Source organism: Chlamydotis macqueenii, chromosome 22 (assembly GCF_036417535.1).
Source record: "Chlamydotis macqueenii isolate bChlMac1 chromosome 22, bChlMac1.mat, whole genome shotgun sequence".
Lineage (NCBI taxonomy): Eukaryota > Metazoa > Chordata > Aves > Otidiformes > Otididae > Chlamydotis > Chlamydotis macqueenii.
This window is the reverse complement of record NC_141577.1, coordinates 277,350-290,802: the sequence shown is the minus strand read 5'-3', so window position 1 is coordinate 290,802 and position 13,453 is coordinate 277,350. Positions and strand designations below refer to the sequence as shown.

The window sequence follows — 13,453 nt, the reverse complement described above, 5'->3', positions numbered from 1 at the left end:
GGGCTGGGAGTGGGGCAGCGGCGCGCCGCCGCTCTTCAGGTACCGGTCGGGCCCCGGGGCGGTGGCAGCGGGCGGGAGCGGGGCGGACCGAGCCCTCGGGACCAGCCGAGGGACGGGGAGCCAGGGACGGCAGGGCTCGCAGCGAATCACCTCTGCCTTGCAGTGAGAAGCGGCGGGGAGCGCGGTAAGATGAGCCCGGCCCGCGGGAGCCGCAGCACCCAGCGCTGAGCCCGCCCCGGCGGCGGCCGCCAGAGCCGGAGATGGCAGCGGAGTCCGTAAGTGGAACGGCGTCCTGGGCCGGGGCACCGGGCCCCCTCTCTCCCCTCCGCGGGGGCCCTTCCCTCCCCCTCGGCCCGGCAGCGGCCACAGCGCCATCACAGCAGTCAGCGCATGGAGATTCCATTTAAAATTCACATCGGGAATCGTAAATCCGACGGCGTAAGGCTAACGTTCAGGCACTGCGTGCGTAACAGGCACCAGCAGTAAATAAACTGATGGATTTGTCAGTGGTCTGAGCGATAGACCCGGTTTGGATTCCGGTCTGTCTGGAGTCTTGCGCTGCACCCTGTCACGAGGCCCTGTGACGGCCATAGAACTGGCAGAGGGAAAGGCGGTCAAAGGACAGTGCACATCACCTTTTGAATCCGTTTCAGAAGTATCCAGCAGTCACTAAAACACTTGCTCTTTCTGCAAACACCCTCCAAGGCTGTTCTTATAGGCTCTCAGTTGAATAAACTGGTCACTTTGCCATTGTCCGAGAAATTTTCACAGTCTTACCAGTGCTGCTTGATTTAAAGATCATATGGAAGCAAGGGTGTCCCTTTAAATGAGACTTTCTGCTGATTTAATTTTTCTCCTATGCCCCATGTGATGCTATTTTCCTCCTGATATGTGTTTTCATTTGTAGCTCAGTGTCTGTTACTGAGTGCTTTTTAATCCTGGAAATACTGTGCCCTTGTTTAAAATGCCCCTTAGTAACTGGCTGACTTTCACGTATGTTCAGCTGAAACACAGTTTTAGGGAATGAGGACCTTAGTTGTTGGCAGGTTCCCAATTAAAAGTGTAGTTGAACAAATAAAAAGCCGGAGAGATCAGAGCTCTTGAGTTGATTGTATAGGACAATATCCAATTTAATAAATTTTAAAAAGGGCAACTGACTTGAAATATTAATTATATCACATGGCTTCTTGTAGACGATCCCCATCTGGCAGAACAAACTGCATGGCTCAGCGCGCAGTGTTGTCAGGATGATTGGGTCAAACCTCCCTTTGAAACCCTGTCCCAGAGCAACCTTTGAGGTAAGCAGACTGGTAAGGGATTTGTGATCGTGTGTAGGAAGCTGCCACTCTTGAGCAGGATGAGACACTGCCATGAGCTGTGTCTGCAAAGTTGTGTTCACAAAACTCATGTAGCTGTATAGTTAATTTTAAGGGGGTTCTATTTGTTTTTAAAATTCTGTTATTGTAAAGTGATCATTGGTAACTTGAGGAAAATACCTCCTAAAATAGTGTCTGTTCTCGTAGTTTAGCCCTGATCGGGACCAGGGGGATCTCTGCCCCTCCGTGGGCCTCCCTGGGCTGCAGGGGGATCTCTGCCCCTCCGTGGGCCTCCCCGGGCTGCAGGGGGATCTCTGCCCCTCCGTGGGCTTCCACGGGCTGCAGGGGGACAACCGGCTCCACCATGATCGTCACCACAGGCTGCAGGGGAATCTTGGCCAGGAGCTGCATTACTGCTCCCCATCCTTCTGAACTGGCCTTGGCGTCTGCAGCCGTTCCTCTCACCAGAAATTCTTCACAACAGGCAGACAGATGCCTCTCAGGTTCTCTTCACATCTCACCTCCTCTCGACTTCTCGCGGCCGGGCCGAGTTGGGCCCAGTCGGCTGCCCGGCGGGAGGCCAGAGGGTGAGGCCTGCAAGGCCCACAAGGCTTGCGCCTCCCCCTCTCTCTGCCCCTGCTCAGCTCGTTCACATCTTCTCTCTGTTTGTTTTTTTTTTTTCTTTTTTTTTTTCTTTTTTTTTCCTGTTTTCCCCTTCTTAAATACATTGTCGCAGAGGTGTTATCACAGAACATTCTGCTACCAATTGGCTCGGTCTTGGCCATCAGCGGGTCCCTAGGCCCGGCCGAGTCCACTGAACAAAGGGGAGCGACTTCTAGCAGCTTCTTACAGAAGCTGCCACTGTAGCCCCCGCTCACTAAATAAAACCAGAACAGTCTGTGAACTGGATTAGGGAGCTAGAGGAGACAGGAACCAGCGCTTTGTTGTGTGACCTCCAGGGAGCCCTGTGCCCTCTGGGCCTGTGTTTCCTAAACACTAAAACAGTTTATGGAAACGCTTACGTCAGTGTTTAAGCTCAAGGACAGCGCTGGGACTTGTAGTGGCAAAGTGTTGCACGTGGCCTTGGCAGCATGCTAAGCTGTGTCAAGTATCCCTTTGCTGCCTTGCTGTGCAGTCTCACGGAGCACAGGAACGCACCCAACAGCACGTGCAGAAGCCGGCACACGGAAGCGCTGTGTTTCCGTAAGCTGAATGGTGTTGCTGTGGCACATCTGGCAGACGTAGCTGCTGACCTGGTGCAGAGGAGAAAAGCTCCGACAGCCAGTGCAGCACATCTGGGGCGGCTTCAGGAGACAGGACCGCCACCTCCTTAACGTAACTTTCTTCTTTTTAGGTTCTGCCAAATGTTTCGGAGCTCTATTTAAATGATGTCCCTCCAGTCCCCACCTTGGCAGACATTGTGTGGATAGCAGCAGATGATGAAGAAACATATGCCAGAGTCAGGTTGGTTTCCTCTTTGTGTCTGCTGGTTTATTTCACATAGCATAGGCCAGGCATTGATCAAGTGTGCACAACTTCTCACTTTTGAGGTCCAGTGCCTGTTGAAAGATGTTTTTCCCAAGAAATAGGAAAAAAAAAATTGGACCTTGGGAAGAATTCCTGTAGGAAGTCCTAAGAGCCTGTGCCATACCATATTTACTCACTGAAAGATCTGTGCAGAGTAACCACCCTGATCCATGGTATTTTCTGGTTAGAAAGTTGAAGAGTTGAGTTGTCCTGGGATTGAAATGCTCTGTCCTGGGAGTTTGATTCTGGTCACTTGAATTTTTGTCCTTAAAGCAGGGCAGTAGTAATAGATACTTTGTGAAAGATGAAATGGACTTTGAAATCAGAGGCAAAAGTTAATGGGTAAGTGACATTTTCCTCGTGCACCCAGCGCACTGCCTGGTGTGGAGGCACAGTTACCAGAAGAGAAATAGCCTGAAACCATGTGAGCACGCCCGGATTTGTGTCCCTGTGTCCTCTCACCACTTCTTGTGCCGTTGGGTCATGATTTCTGTGATGACCTTTCTGTTGCAGAGAGAGCACGTGCAGCGGCACAGCACATCCGTACGGTGGTACATATACTGGTACATATGGCATAGTGGCGCAGAGGCTTAACTCCTTGTGTCGAAGTCTTCTGCTGTCCTGAGGTGGAGGCAGAGTGTTGTCGAGTGTTGTTGTCATGGAGGGGTCTGAACCTTGTAAATGACCAACAGGTTTTTGTTCTGTAGAAGTGACACTCGCCCACTGAAGCACAAGTGGAAGCCAAGTCCCTTCACCGTTATACAGCGAAACGCTTCGGTCCCCAACCTGAGGAAGCAGGAGGAGAAGCTGCTCGCCTTGAAGAAACCTGGTTTACCAGCACTGAACCGAACGACGGAGCTCCAGGATGAGCTGAGTCACCTTCGGAGTCAGATAGCTAAAATAGTTGCTGCAGAGTCAGGTAGGAATGTAATAAGTTTTTTTTTTTGTTTTTTTTTTTGTTGAGCGAGAAGGGCTGAGTTAGTGAACCTTATTATTTCCTCCATACAGAGCAGACTTGCATGTTGTTTTTCCAGCAGAGCTGTCACTCCTGTTGGTGGTATGCTCTCTTTGGTGTCAGCTCAGTGCTGGTTCTGTGTTTAGATGTTTGCATCTGTGTTGTTGGAGGAGTCTGGCTTGTTTTTAAGAAATACCAAGTGCTGCCTGGTGACTGCAATTGATCTGGAGGCCGACTAATCTCTGGCACCTTGTTTCGTGACAACTTTTGGTGTATTGGCATTCCTGCTCTGTATCGACAATGAGCGCGAGGGTTATGTCTCTCGTGATCTGGGAAAGACGATGTGGGTGTCTGATTATTGTAGTCCCAAGGGACATGCAGCGTTAATGACTGCTTATATTTAGTCCAGCTATCCATGAGCCATAAACGTGTTTGAACATGAAACAGAGTTGTGGTGTTTGATTTAGTTGAAATGCTGGTTTCTACATGAGAGATTTGGGGTTCTTTTCCAGTTCTGTGCAATGGTCAGTGGGGTCTAACAATCTATTTTATATCAGTAGTGATAATATAGATGCCACCAGGCAAGAATATATATGATGATTTTAGCATGCAAAGTTGTATTTAGATGAGATGAGATATTTCTTCACTTCCCTGGTTGTTGTGGTTTTGTTTAGTGAGGGGGGGCCTAAGGTGGCAGCTTCTGTAGGAAACTGCTAGAAGTCGCTCCCCTTTGTTCAGTGGACTCGGCCGGGCCTAGAGCGGACCCACTGCTGGCCAAGGCCAAGCCAATTGGTAGCAGAATGTCCCATGATAATGCCTCTGTGATAACGTATTTAAATAGGGGAAAACAGGAAAAAGAGGGAGAAGAGAAGATGTGAAGAAGCTGAGTGGGGGCAGAGGCACAGAGGGGGAGGTGCGAGCCTCCTGGGCCTGGCAGGCCTCACCCTCTGGCCTCTCGCCATGCAGCCGACTGGGCCCGACTTGGCCCGGCCCGGCTGCGAGAAGTGGAGAGGAGATGAGATGGATGATGTGAAGAGATTCTGAGAGGCGTCTGCCAGCCTGTTGTGAAGAACTTTTTTTGTGAGAGAAACGGCTGCAGACGCCAAGGTCAGTTCAGAAGGAGGGGGAGCAGTAATGCAGCTCCTGTCCGAGATCCCCCTGCAGCCCGTGGAGGCCCATGGAGGAGCAGAGATCCCCCTGCAGCCCGTGAAGGACCCCACATCGGGGCAGGCGGATGCCTGAAGGCGGCTGTGGCCCACAGAGGGCCCGCTGGGACAGCCGTTCTGGAGGCACTGCACCCCGTGGAAGAGATGACCCACGCCGGAGCAGTTTCAGGAAGGACTGTGGCGCAGGGGTGGGACCCCACGATGGAGCAGGGGAAGAATGTGAGGAGTTTTTCCCCCGACCGTGAAGCAGCGGCGTAAAACAACGCGTGATGAACTGACCGCAACCCCCATTCCCTCTTCCCCGCTGTGCCGCTCGGGGGGGAAGGTGGTAGAGATAATGTTAAGCCCGGGAAGAGGGAGGGGTGGGGGGGAGGTTATCTTGTTCCCTGTCTCATTCTCCTGCTAATTTTAGAAATAAATGAATAGTTTTCCCCAAGTGGAGTCTGTTTTGCCTGTAACGGTAACTTTGAGGATTTCTCCCTGTCCTTATCTCAAACCTCGAGCCGTTTTTCTTATGTTATCTCTCCCTGTTCTCTCGGAGGGTGGGGGGAGTGAGAGAGAGACTGCGTAGTCTGGTCCCGATTGGGGCTGAACTATGACACTGGTAAAGGGCTGTTGTGAGATAATGCACGTGCTGGTGTTTCTGGTCGTCTTCGGTCCTGTCGCAGTACATGGGATCTTATATGCCACGTGCCTCCACGCTCACGGCAGCGTGGTAAACTGAAACCACTCTGGGGGTGAGGGAGCCACGTTACCCTCAATTCTGCAGGGAAGAAGCGCAAAACAAGGCATAGCAGATGTCCCCTTCAGAAAGGCTGTGTGTGTCCTCTTTCTTCTTTATGCAAGATCAGAGGAACAACTGAATTGAAATAAAGAACGGGAAATTCTGTGAGTGTTTTTTTTTTTTTTTCTGAATTCTATCTCAGCTCTACAGTTGCTCAAGCTGTGTGCTAGAAAAGTCCATTTTAATTCAAGGAGAGTAAAAATGAGGAAAATTAGAGATTCAGATGGGAGAAAAATGATTTAATCATTTAATACCTTTTTCTCTCCCTCTCTACTGAGCAGCACACCTGGTTGTTACCAGCTGGCATTTTAAAACAGTTCATATTGACTTCACGTCCTCCAAGTCAATAACAGGGAGCTGTGATTTAGGGCCTAGCTGTAGCTGGGTAATCTGATGAAGGAGATAACTATTTAGCAGGCTTATTTTGGAAAGATTGATGTAAAAAAAAAAATACTGTGCAATCTGCTTTATTAAATACTGTTATATAAATCCCATAATTGGAAATGGGTAACTATCTGCAAGTTTACTCTTGAGGCCAAGGGCATTGGTGCTTTAAGGTAGAGTTTGTTTTCAGTACAGGAAGGTTCTTTCCAGGACATGTGCACTAAGCATTTTTCTGGGTTTTGGCTTGTTTTCCCGTATTATTCCCTTGTTTTACCTTGGAAATATCTAACTCATTTTCACTTAATAACACTCAGAATTGATATAGCTGTTCTTATCCTGACTGCATTTTAAAGCATGAGCAAATAAATCCTGTCTTCCCTGTGGAAGAGGTGGATGCTATTCTCATTTTACAGATGGTGGAAAGCAAAACAGGTCAAAATGCCTGCAGTCACAGAGTGAATTGCTGTGACTGTCCAGCGTAAAATGCTGGAGCTCCTGAGCCAGCTCTGCCTTCTCACCAGGTGTAGTGGTTTTGGGGGAAGGCGTCTGCAAGGAACAGAAAGGCAGCAGTTCTTGTGGCAGTGAAGAGCAAGAGGAGGAAAATTAAGACAATTAAGACCTACATTCTGACACAGGCTCCCTCTGAGACCCTGAGCAGCAGCTATATCTCTGTTCCTCCATTTCTTATCTGTAAAAACAGAAAAAGTAAACGTTATGTGCCTTCTGCAGGGATGGGGCGCAGTATTTGAACTGGAGGAGTGATAGGGTGACAGGCAGGATAGGAATTAAGATACATAATGGGGTTGGTGGGATAAAAGGTATGGAGAAGGGCCCGTGTTGCAAAGTGGTGTCACGGGAAGCAGAGTGGACACAGAGGGTAACGGGGAATATGATGAATTTGTTTTCTTACACCACGAGAGAGGCTGGCTGATGATGCCTCTTGATTTATATTCTGTTAAAAAAATACCTACATGATTTGGGATAAGTTTACCTATCCACCTATATTGTTTTCTTTTTCAGCTTCTGCGTCATTAACTCCAGACTTATTATCTCCAGGAAGTTCAAATGCATCTTCTCCTTTACCCTGTTTTGGACCCTCTTTCCAATCTACAACTTCCTTTGTCATTAGCGATATCACAGAGGAGGAGGCAGAACTCGAAAGCCCCGAGCTCCCGTCAGTCTCCATGCTTTGTTCTGCAACCTCTGAGTGCTGTAAACCAGAACCAAAGGATCCAGATGAGGAAGACTGTGTGTCTCTTTCGAAGGCCAGCAGTTTTGCGGACATGATGGGCATTCTTAAAGACATTCATAGGATGAAGCAGAGCAAAGACTTGTAAGTGCTTCATGAACTCTCTTGATTTTATTTTTGCTCTCTTTTTTTTTCTTCTGGTCAAATCATTGCAGATGCTGGACATTGCATTCACTGCTTGTTTGTGCTGCTCCATATTCATGATTCACAGGGGAAAAATACCTGTTTATAGCAGAACTTGCTAACACTTAACGTTTCTGGGTTTGGGCTTTTTTTTAATGATGGCTTACCTGCCTGGATAGGAAGCAGTGGAGGGGAACTTAAACCAATTAGCACAATGTTTGGCTGTTTCAGCTTGTTCACCCGAAAAAAAAGCTTTCATTTGCCCAGGTGAAAAGCAGAACCATGTATATTGGCAATCTTCAGAGTGATGGTGGTGCTGCCCTCTCTGCTTGCAGTGATTCCAGGTGCTGGTGCTTGGACCACTGTGCAGACCCAAGCAGCTGGGAAGCTCAGCAGCTTTTTCAGCATGGCATGTATCAGAATTACCATGTGGAGCTTTTCAGCTTCTCGGCTTTTCCATCTGGCCCAGCTCTGAGCGTGGGCAGAGTGAGTGTTCACTTGTCTCGTGACGAATGTACACATTGATCATGAGAATGGTTCAAGCTGCTGACGTGCCAGCTGCTGCATGGCTGAGACAGGATTCTGCCCAGCTGATAAAGTGGCTCCGTTAGTGTTCACTGTACTACCTTCGTTTTACGTGGGGAATCAGTCATAAAGTTCAATTTCCACATTTTTCAGCTCAAAGATCTATCCAGCCATTATGTTCTGTGAGTAAGATTCCTGGCCAAAAATAACATGTTGTGTGATGGCTGTTCACAATTTCTATGCCTAATTCAGTCTAAAAGAAATTAAATTCTCAGCATTGAAAAAAATACATAGTCAAATGAGAGAAATATGTTCAGCTTGCATCCAGAATGCCAGTACGGTATTACACATCCGTAATTCATACAACATACCCTTTTGCTCTTGTTTTCCTAAGTGTTAAATATTACTCAAAGCTTAAATGCTCTTTTGCCTTATATAAATGTCTGTAATCTTTCCTGGGGGTGAGTAGGGTTTGTGGATCACAGATGAATTGCTCCTCTTCTCTCCTGTCTGTTGCAAAGCAGTGCTTTGGGCATCCAGAAATCATTCTGAACTATTAGTCAAAGGGAGAGAGAATTTGCAAGAAAAATCCTGTTTTGTGTGACTGCCACGTTGGCTCAGCAGGGGTTTGGGTTAGGATGAGGTGACTTACCTATTAAGACTGTACCTGTGCCATTCTCATGGTCATTCACCGGCTCTGTTAAATCTAGAAAAGTTTGCAGATGCTTTGTGTTGTGACATATGATGTTTTAACCTTACCAGAAACATGTACATCTAGGACTAAGCATTCACATGTAACAATGTAATTATCAGTCTTCTAATTAGTGCAGACTGGTATGTCAGCCTTCTACAGAAGCAGACTTTTCAGGGTAAGAAAACTGCTGCCGTCTGTGCCAGATGAAAATAGGGAAACATGCGTTATTCCAGGAAAAAAAAAAAACAACAAACTTATACAAAGACAGATTATGGTAGGGAAATCTGAGGCATTCCTTACCCACACCTGCTAGTGCTGTCAGAATCACGAGGAGGCAGGTGCTGACTGCAGTGGGAGGCTGTTTGCAGAGTCTGAGGTAGATTGGTGCAAATCCATGAGACAGAACCTGTGACTTCTGACCCTAGAGCGACTGTCTGTTAGCCGCAGCCAGGTTCGTGTGCTGGGCAGGTAGTGCTTGTTATGCTGGAGCCGGGGTAACCTGCTGCCTGTGTTAGCCTCCTGCATGGTGTAGTTGTTGGGCGCGTGAGTGTGTCTGCAGCAGCCAAATAGCTCGTCCTGCGTGAAAAACAGTGTGTGCATGACAGGGAACGTTGCAGTATAATGGATCACAATTTGACTTCAATTTCCTCGACAGAATGTATGAGAACAACTACTAATGGATGAAGGTGTTTGATCTTGTTGTCACCCTAAGAGAGAAGCTGTGTGAATGAGTGGGAGGAAGAGACGGCTTGTGCGCGAGGACGGGATTTACCAACAGTGTTCATTCCTTTTAATGTCATTGAAGATGGGGGAAAGCAACAGTTTTGTACTGTAGAATACCTGGGGGAAGGGGACAGCTGCCCTTTCTCCCTTTGCGATGGCTTGGCTGATGAGCCATGAGCTGTGTCACGCTTGCAGCTGCTGCTTGCGTCAGGGCTAGGAACAGTAGAATAGAAAAGCTCGAGACGATTTCTTGCTGTAGCTAAACGTTTTCCCCTCATCTCTTTCTCAGCCTCTAACTTGCCTCCTGCTTGAACAGTGACATTTTAGGATATGGTTTCTACAGCTTAATTAAAGCTGTTTGAAGAATCACGGGTTGTTGAAAAATTACATTAGATAATTCACTAATGTTCATTACTTGATGGGCCTCAGTTCCTAGTCACAATCCTTCAGTGTCGATGCAGTTGTGTGAGCAGCCCCATGCTCTTACAGCTGTGCTCATGCGCTCTCAGGTGACGCAGAGCAGCTCTGCTAGCGTAGGTACGCAGGGCCTGTAATGCTTAAAAGGCTCACGTACTCTTTAAGTGGATGAAGTTACCAAATGATGCTTAACGAGATAACTACATGGATGCTTCTCTGATGCTCCTGTTTAGGACTCGGTGCTTAAACACAACCTTGGAAGCGTCAGGAATGAGTGAGAAACGCTTGCAGAAATGTGCATGTTTCACCAAATGTGAAGTAGAGCCTGTTAAAAGTGTCTGTGACGTGCTTCACGAGGGGAGTGGCTGAGTGGTGTGCTGCTGGGCCGGGCACTTGGTGTGGGGTGAAGGTCAGGTAGCGGGAGGAGCTGCTCGGACTGTGAGGACACTTTCACCTGTAAGTACTACTGTTACGACTGAACAACTCAATTTGTCCATGATTATTTCCTTGGCCCTTCAAGCTGCTGGAAAGGCCTGAGACACTGAGGTGGAGTGCTGGTGCTCCGTGGTCTGCCGCTGGCTGTGCCTCACTGTAGAACATTTGTACCCTTTTCCCACTGCGGTGTGGGTTTTCTGTCTCTTCACTCACCCTGGGAGAGCTGCTCCTTGTGATCAGCTCAGCTTGAGGTTCTGTCGGTGCTGTTGCCTCCTCCTCTGGCTGCTTCGGTTTCCCCCGTCCCTCTTCAGAGATGGCTGATGGATGCTTGGGGAACTGAATTCTCAGGTTCGCCTGGGTGGAAGGAACAGTTCAGGGAGGGCTCCAGGCCCTGTACTCTGGTCTTTCTCTGCACCCTTTCCAGAAGGAACAGTTCTGTCTGGATGAAATCAAAGGCATGCTTCTGCCTACAAAACCATCTTTTAAATAGTGATGCATTTATGCAACTGAAAATTAAGAACTTGCATTAGACAAATCTGACACAGTGCCAAGGGTTACCTGTGAGCAGCCCAATAGCATCTCGCACAGCTTCCTAAAAGCCTTCAGCGTTAATTTGAGAACAAGCCACTCCCTAAAACATAAGGAAATACTTTGGGGGGATTTTTTTTTTTTAATTTTGGGAATGTTTAAAACACCCTTAATGTCTTCTGACCAAGGGAGGACTTCAGCTGTTAAAAAAAAAGAAAAAAAAAGTTAAGCTCTGAAATTATTTTTGCAGGTTCCAAGCAAAACTTTAGTGAGCAATTCATGATACCTGAGGAAAAAAGAACTAGGTTTGGGCTTCCTGTAAAATAAGCTTACTAACACTTTTCATGTGAACTGCTTGTCTGTTGAAGAAGGCAGGATGCTTTGATAACAGGATTGCTACAGGTGCAGTAGCTAAGCGGAGGGAAATGCATACCAGCCCTCCTTTAAAATACCTGTAATTACCCATATTTAAATATGAAAGCATATATCCATTGTATAGCAAAATTCAGGGGAAAATATAGTTCCAGGACTTCAACTCAAACACCACTTGTAGATTTATATTGAGGGAACATAGGCTGCAAATAATCAATGAAGTTTTATTTTACTTGTTATTAACACAGTTGAACAAAAAAAAATGATAAAGAGCTTTGATGCTGAGATTTTCAGGATACTCCTTGACCCACAAGATGAGTTCCTGGTTTTCTAATCCAGCGTGAAAGGTCTGAATTTTTAATTGCTTTTTGTTGTTTTGTGTTGTTGTTGTTGTACCTCCTTCACTTGTGACAAAAGCTGATGATAAGTGTTGCAGAAAAATACTTAAAGGACTCTAAACCAGAGCTGTAAACCATCAATTTTGGCACTTCTCTTTACTAATACACTGTGCTTTTGCTTTCCATGTAGAAACCGAACTTCAATGAAGGAGGAAGACCCAGCTGTTCTTATAGCAGAAGTTCTGAGAAGAAAATTTGCCCTAAAGGATGAAGATTTGGCTCTGAAGGAGAAATGATGTTACTGTCATTGAAATCTGTAAGCAAAAGTGTTATGCTCCCAAAATTTTCTCCACAGTAGCTGCCTTCCTAAGGATTGAGCCTTTTGCCTCTTTTATTAATTAGAAATGGTTTCTGCACTGGACACTTGCTTAGGAAAGACCCTATGGATTTGATGTGTTTTCCATGTATTGTTATATTTAAGAAAAAACTTTGTAAGAAGATAGAAGTTCTTTTCCACCTGTATTTTGATGTTGGTTATTGATAAGGATCTTCTGAAGAGTGCACTGAGTGCTGCTGGATGATGTTCTTTCTACCTACAATTTTCTTTAGGTTCAAATTAAGCATTAACTTATAATGGCTTTGTTACAGTATAACTCGTTACCGTTTCCAGTATAAATGGATGTCAAACATCCAGTTCTTCCTCTGTTCTGAGTATGGTACAGAGCTACTGAGAATAAGCTAATTAATGTTTCCAGGTCTTCAGTGTTTAGGAGGTGGTTGAATTGCAGTGGTCGAAAGCGTCTTGCCGATAACTCCGTCAGACCCGACGGCAGGATGAAACTGCAGTCAGTGATCCAAGCCCTCAGTCACGTCGAAGGGATGCTGGCTGGTTTTAGGATGCCCTGGGTGTTTGCTAACTCACAAATTACCCCCACAGTTGCATGACAGAATGGCCTTAATTTCTTGCCAGTAACTTAATGTTTCATTAATAGTCCTTGTATGCAGAGAATGTATTTTATTTAGCATTCAAAAGGTCTATTTATTGTACAACCGATGCTAAGAACCAAGCACCCACCACAAGAGCTGTCACCTGAGAAGAGGGAAGAAGGAACTCGGCATTGTCTATGGCTACAGTTCTCGCTAATGGAAGCTGTTTCCTTCAGCTAAATCTTCTCTGCAGTGTTCCTCATGGCTGTATTTAAAGTATGGGGTTTTTTTTCCTTTATATAAAATGGAGCTTTAATAAGACGACGGTTGTCCTTGATATTATTAATGCACAGATGTGCAAACACATTAGCAGTGGTGCTTGTATCACAGGCAGGGTGGGGAGGGTGTGGAATTTCAGCTGCTGCAGCTGAAGTGTTGGCTGGTGGCACTGCAGATTAATCGAGTCAGATGCCAAGGATTTCTCTTAATCCACTAGGCCCTCAGTCCTTGAAAAATTAAACCATCCCTACCTTAACTCTGTGTGTTCTAACTGTGTGTTTTGGAGATGGATAATCTAATGGTATCAATTCACAGCTACACAAGTTAAAATAATGCAAGAGGAAAATAATATATTTTTATAGTATAAGCATTTTAATGGGGTTTATGTAAGCATAGGCACACCTTTTTAGCATAAAGGGACGTTGAGAGGGGGAGGGCATCTGAGGAGGTGATGATGTCATTTGGGGCACCTCAATGTCACTGGGAGGTGATGATGCAGTGCAGGAGTGGAGGAGTTCACGGGAGTCACCCCCTAAAAGGGGTGATTACAGCCCAAAAATGCCCGAAAATTCATGGAGGAGATTAAAAATATTGTTGTAGTTTAGCCCTGATCGGGACCAGACTACACAGTCTCTCTCTCACTCACCGTACCCTCCGAGATAATATAAGGAAAAAAGGCTCAAGGTCCAAGATAAGGACAGGGAGAGATCC

The 13,453-nt window shown here is 46.6% G+C and overlaps 1 protein-coding gene across 4 annotated transcripts; it reads left to right on the top strand.

Annotated features, from left to right (window-relative positions):
- On the top strand, positions 1 to 12,784 carry MTFR1L (mitochondrial fission regulator 1 like). Of its 4 annotated transcripts, XR_015260915.1 has the most exons (8): positions 1 to 39; positions 164 to 275; positions 1,194 to 1,298; positions 2,671 to 2,780; positions 3,536 to 3,762; positions 7,153 to 7,465; positions 10,097 to 10,319; positions 11,727 to 12,784. XR_015260915.1 is itself a non-coding variant. In XM_086765015.1 (6 exons), the coding sequence occupies exons 1-6, from the start codon at positions 261 to 263 to the stop codon at positions 11,830 to 11,832; spliced, it is 876 nt and encodes a 291-aa protein (XP_086621141.1). In that variant the 5' UTR covers positions 72 to 260; the 3' UTR covers positions 11,833 to 12,784. The 4 variants fall into 4 exon arrangements, 2 of the variants coding, with proteins under 2 accessions (XP_086621141.1, XP_086621142.1); XR_015260916.1 differs by lacking the exon at positions 1 to 39 and having other exon boundaries at positions 68 to 275; positions 3,551 to 3,762; XM_086765015.1 differs by lacking the exons at positions 1 to 39; positions 10,097 to 10,319 and having other exon boundaries at positions 72 to 275.
- Positions 12,785 to 13,453: the final 669 nt, after the last annotated feature.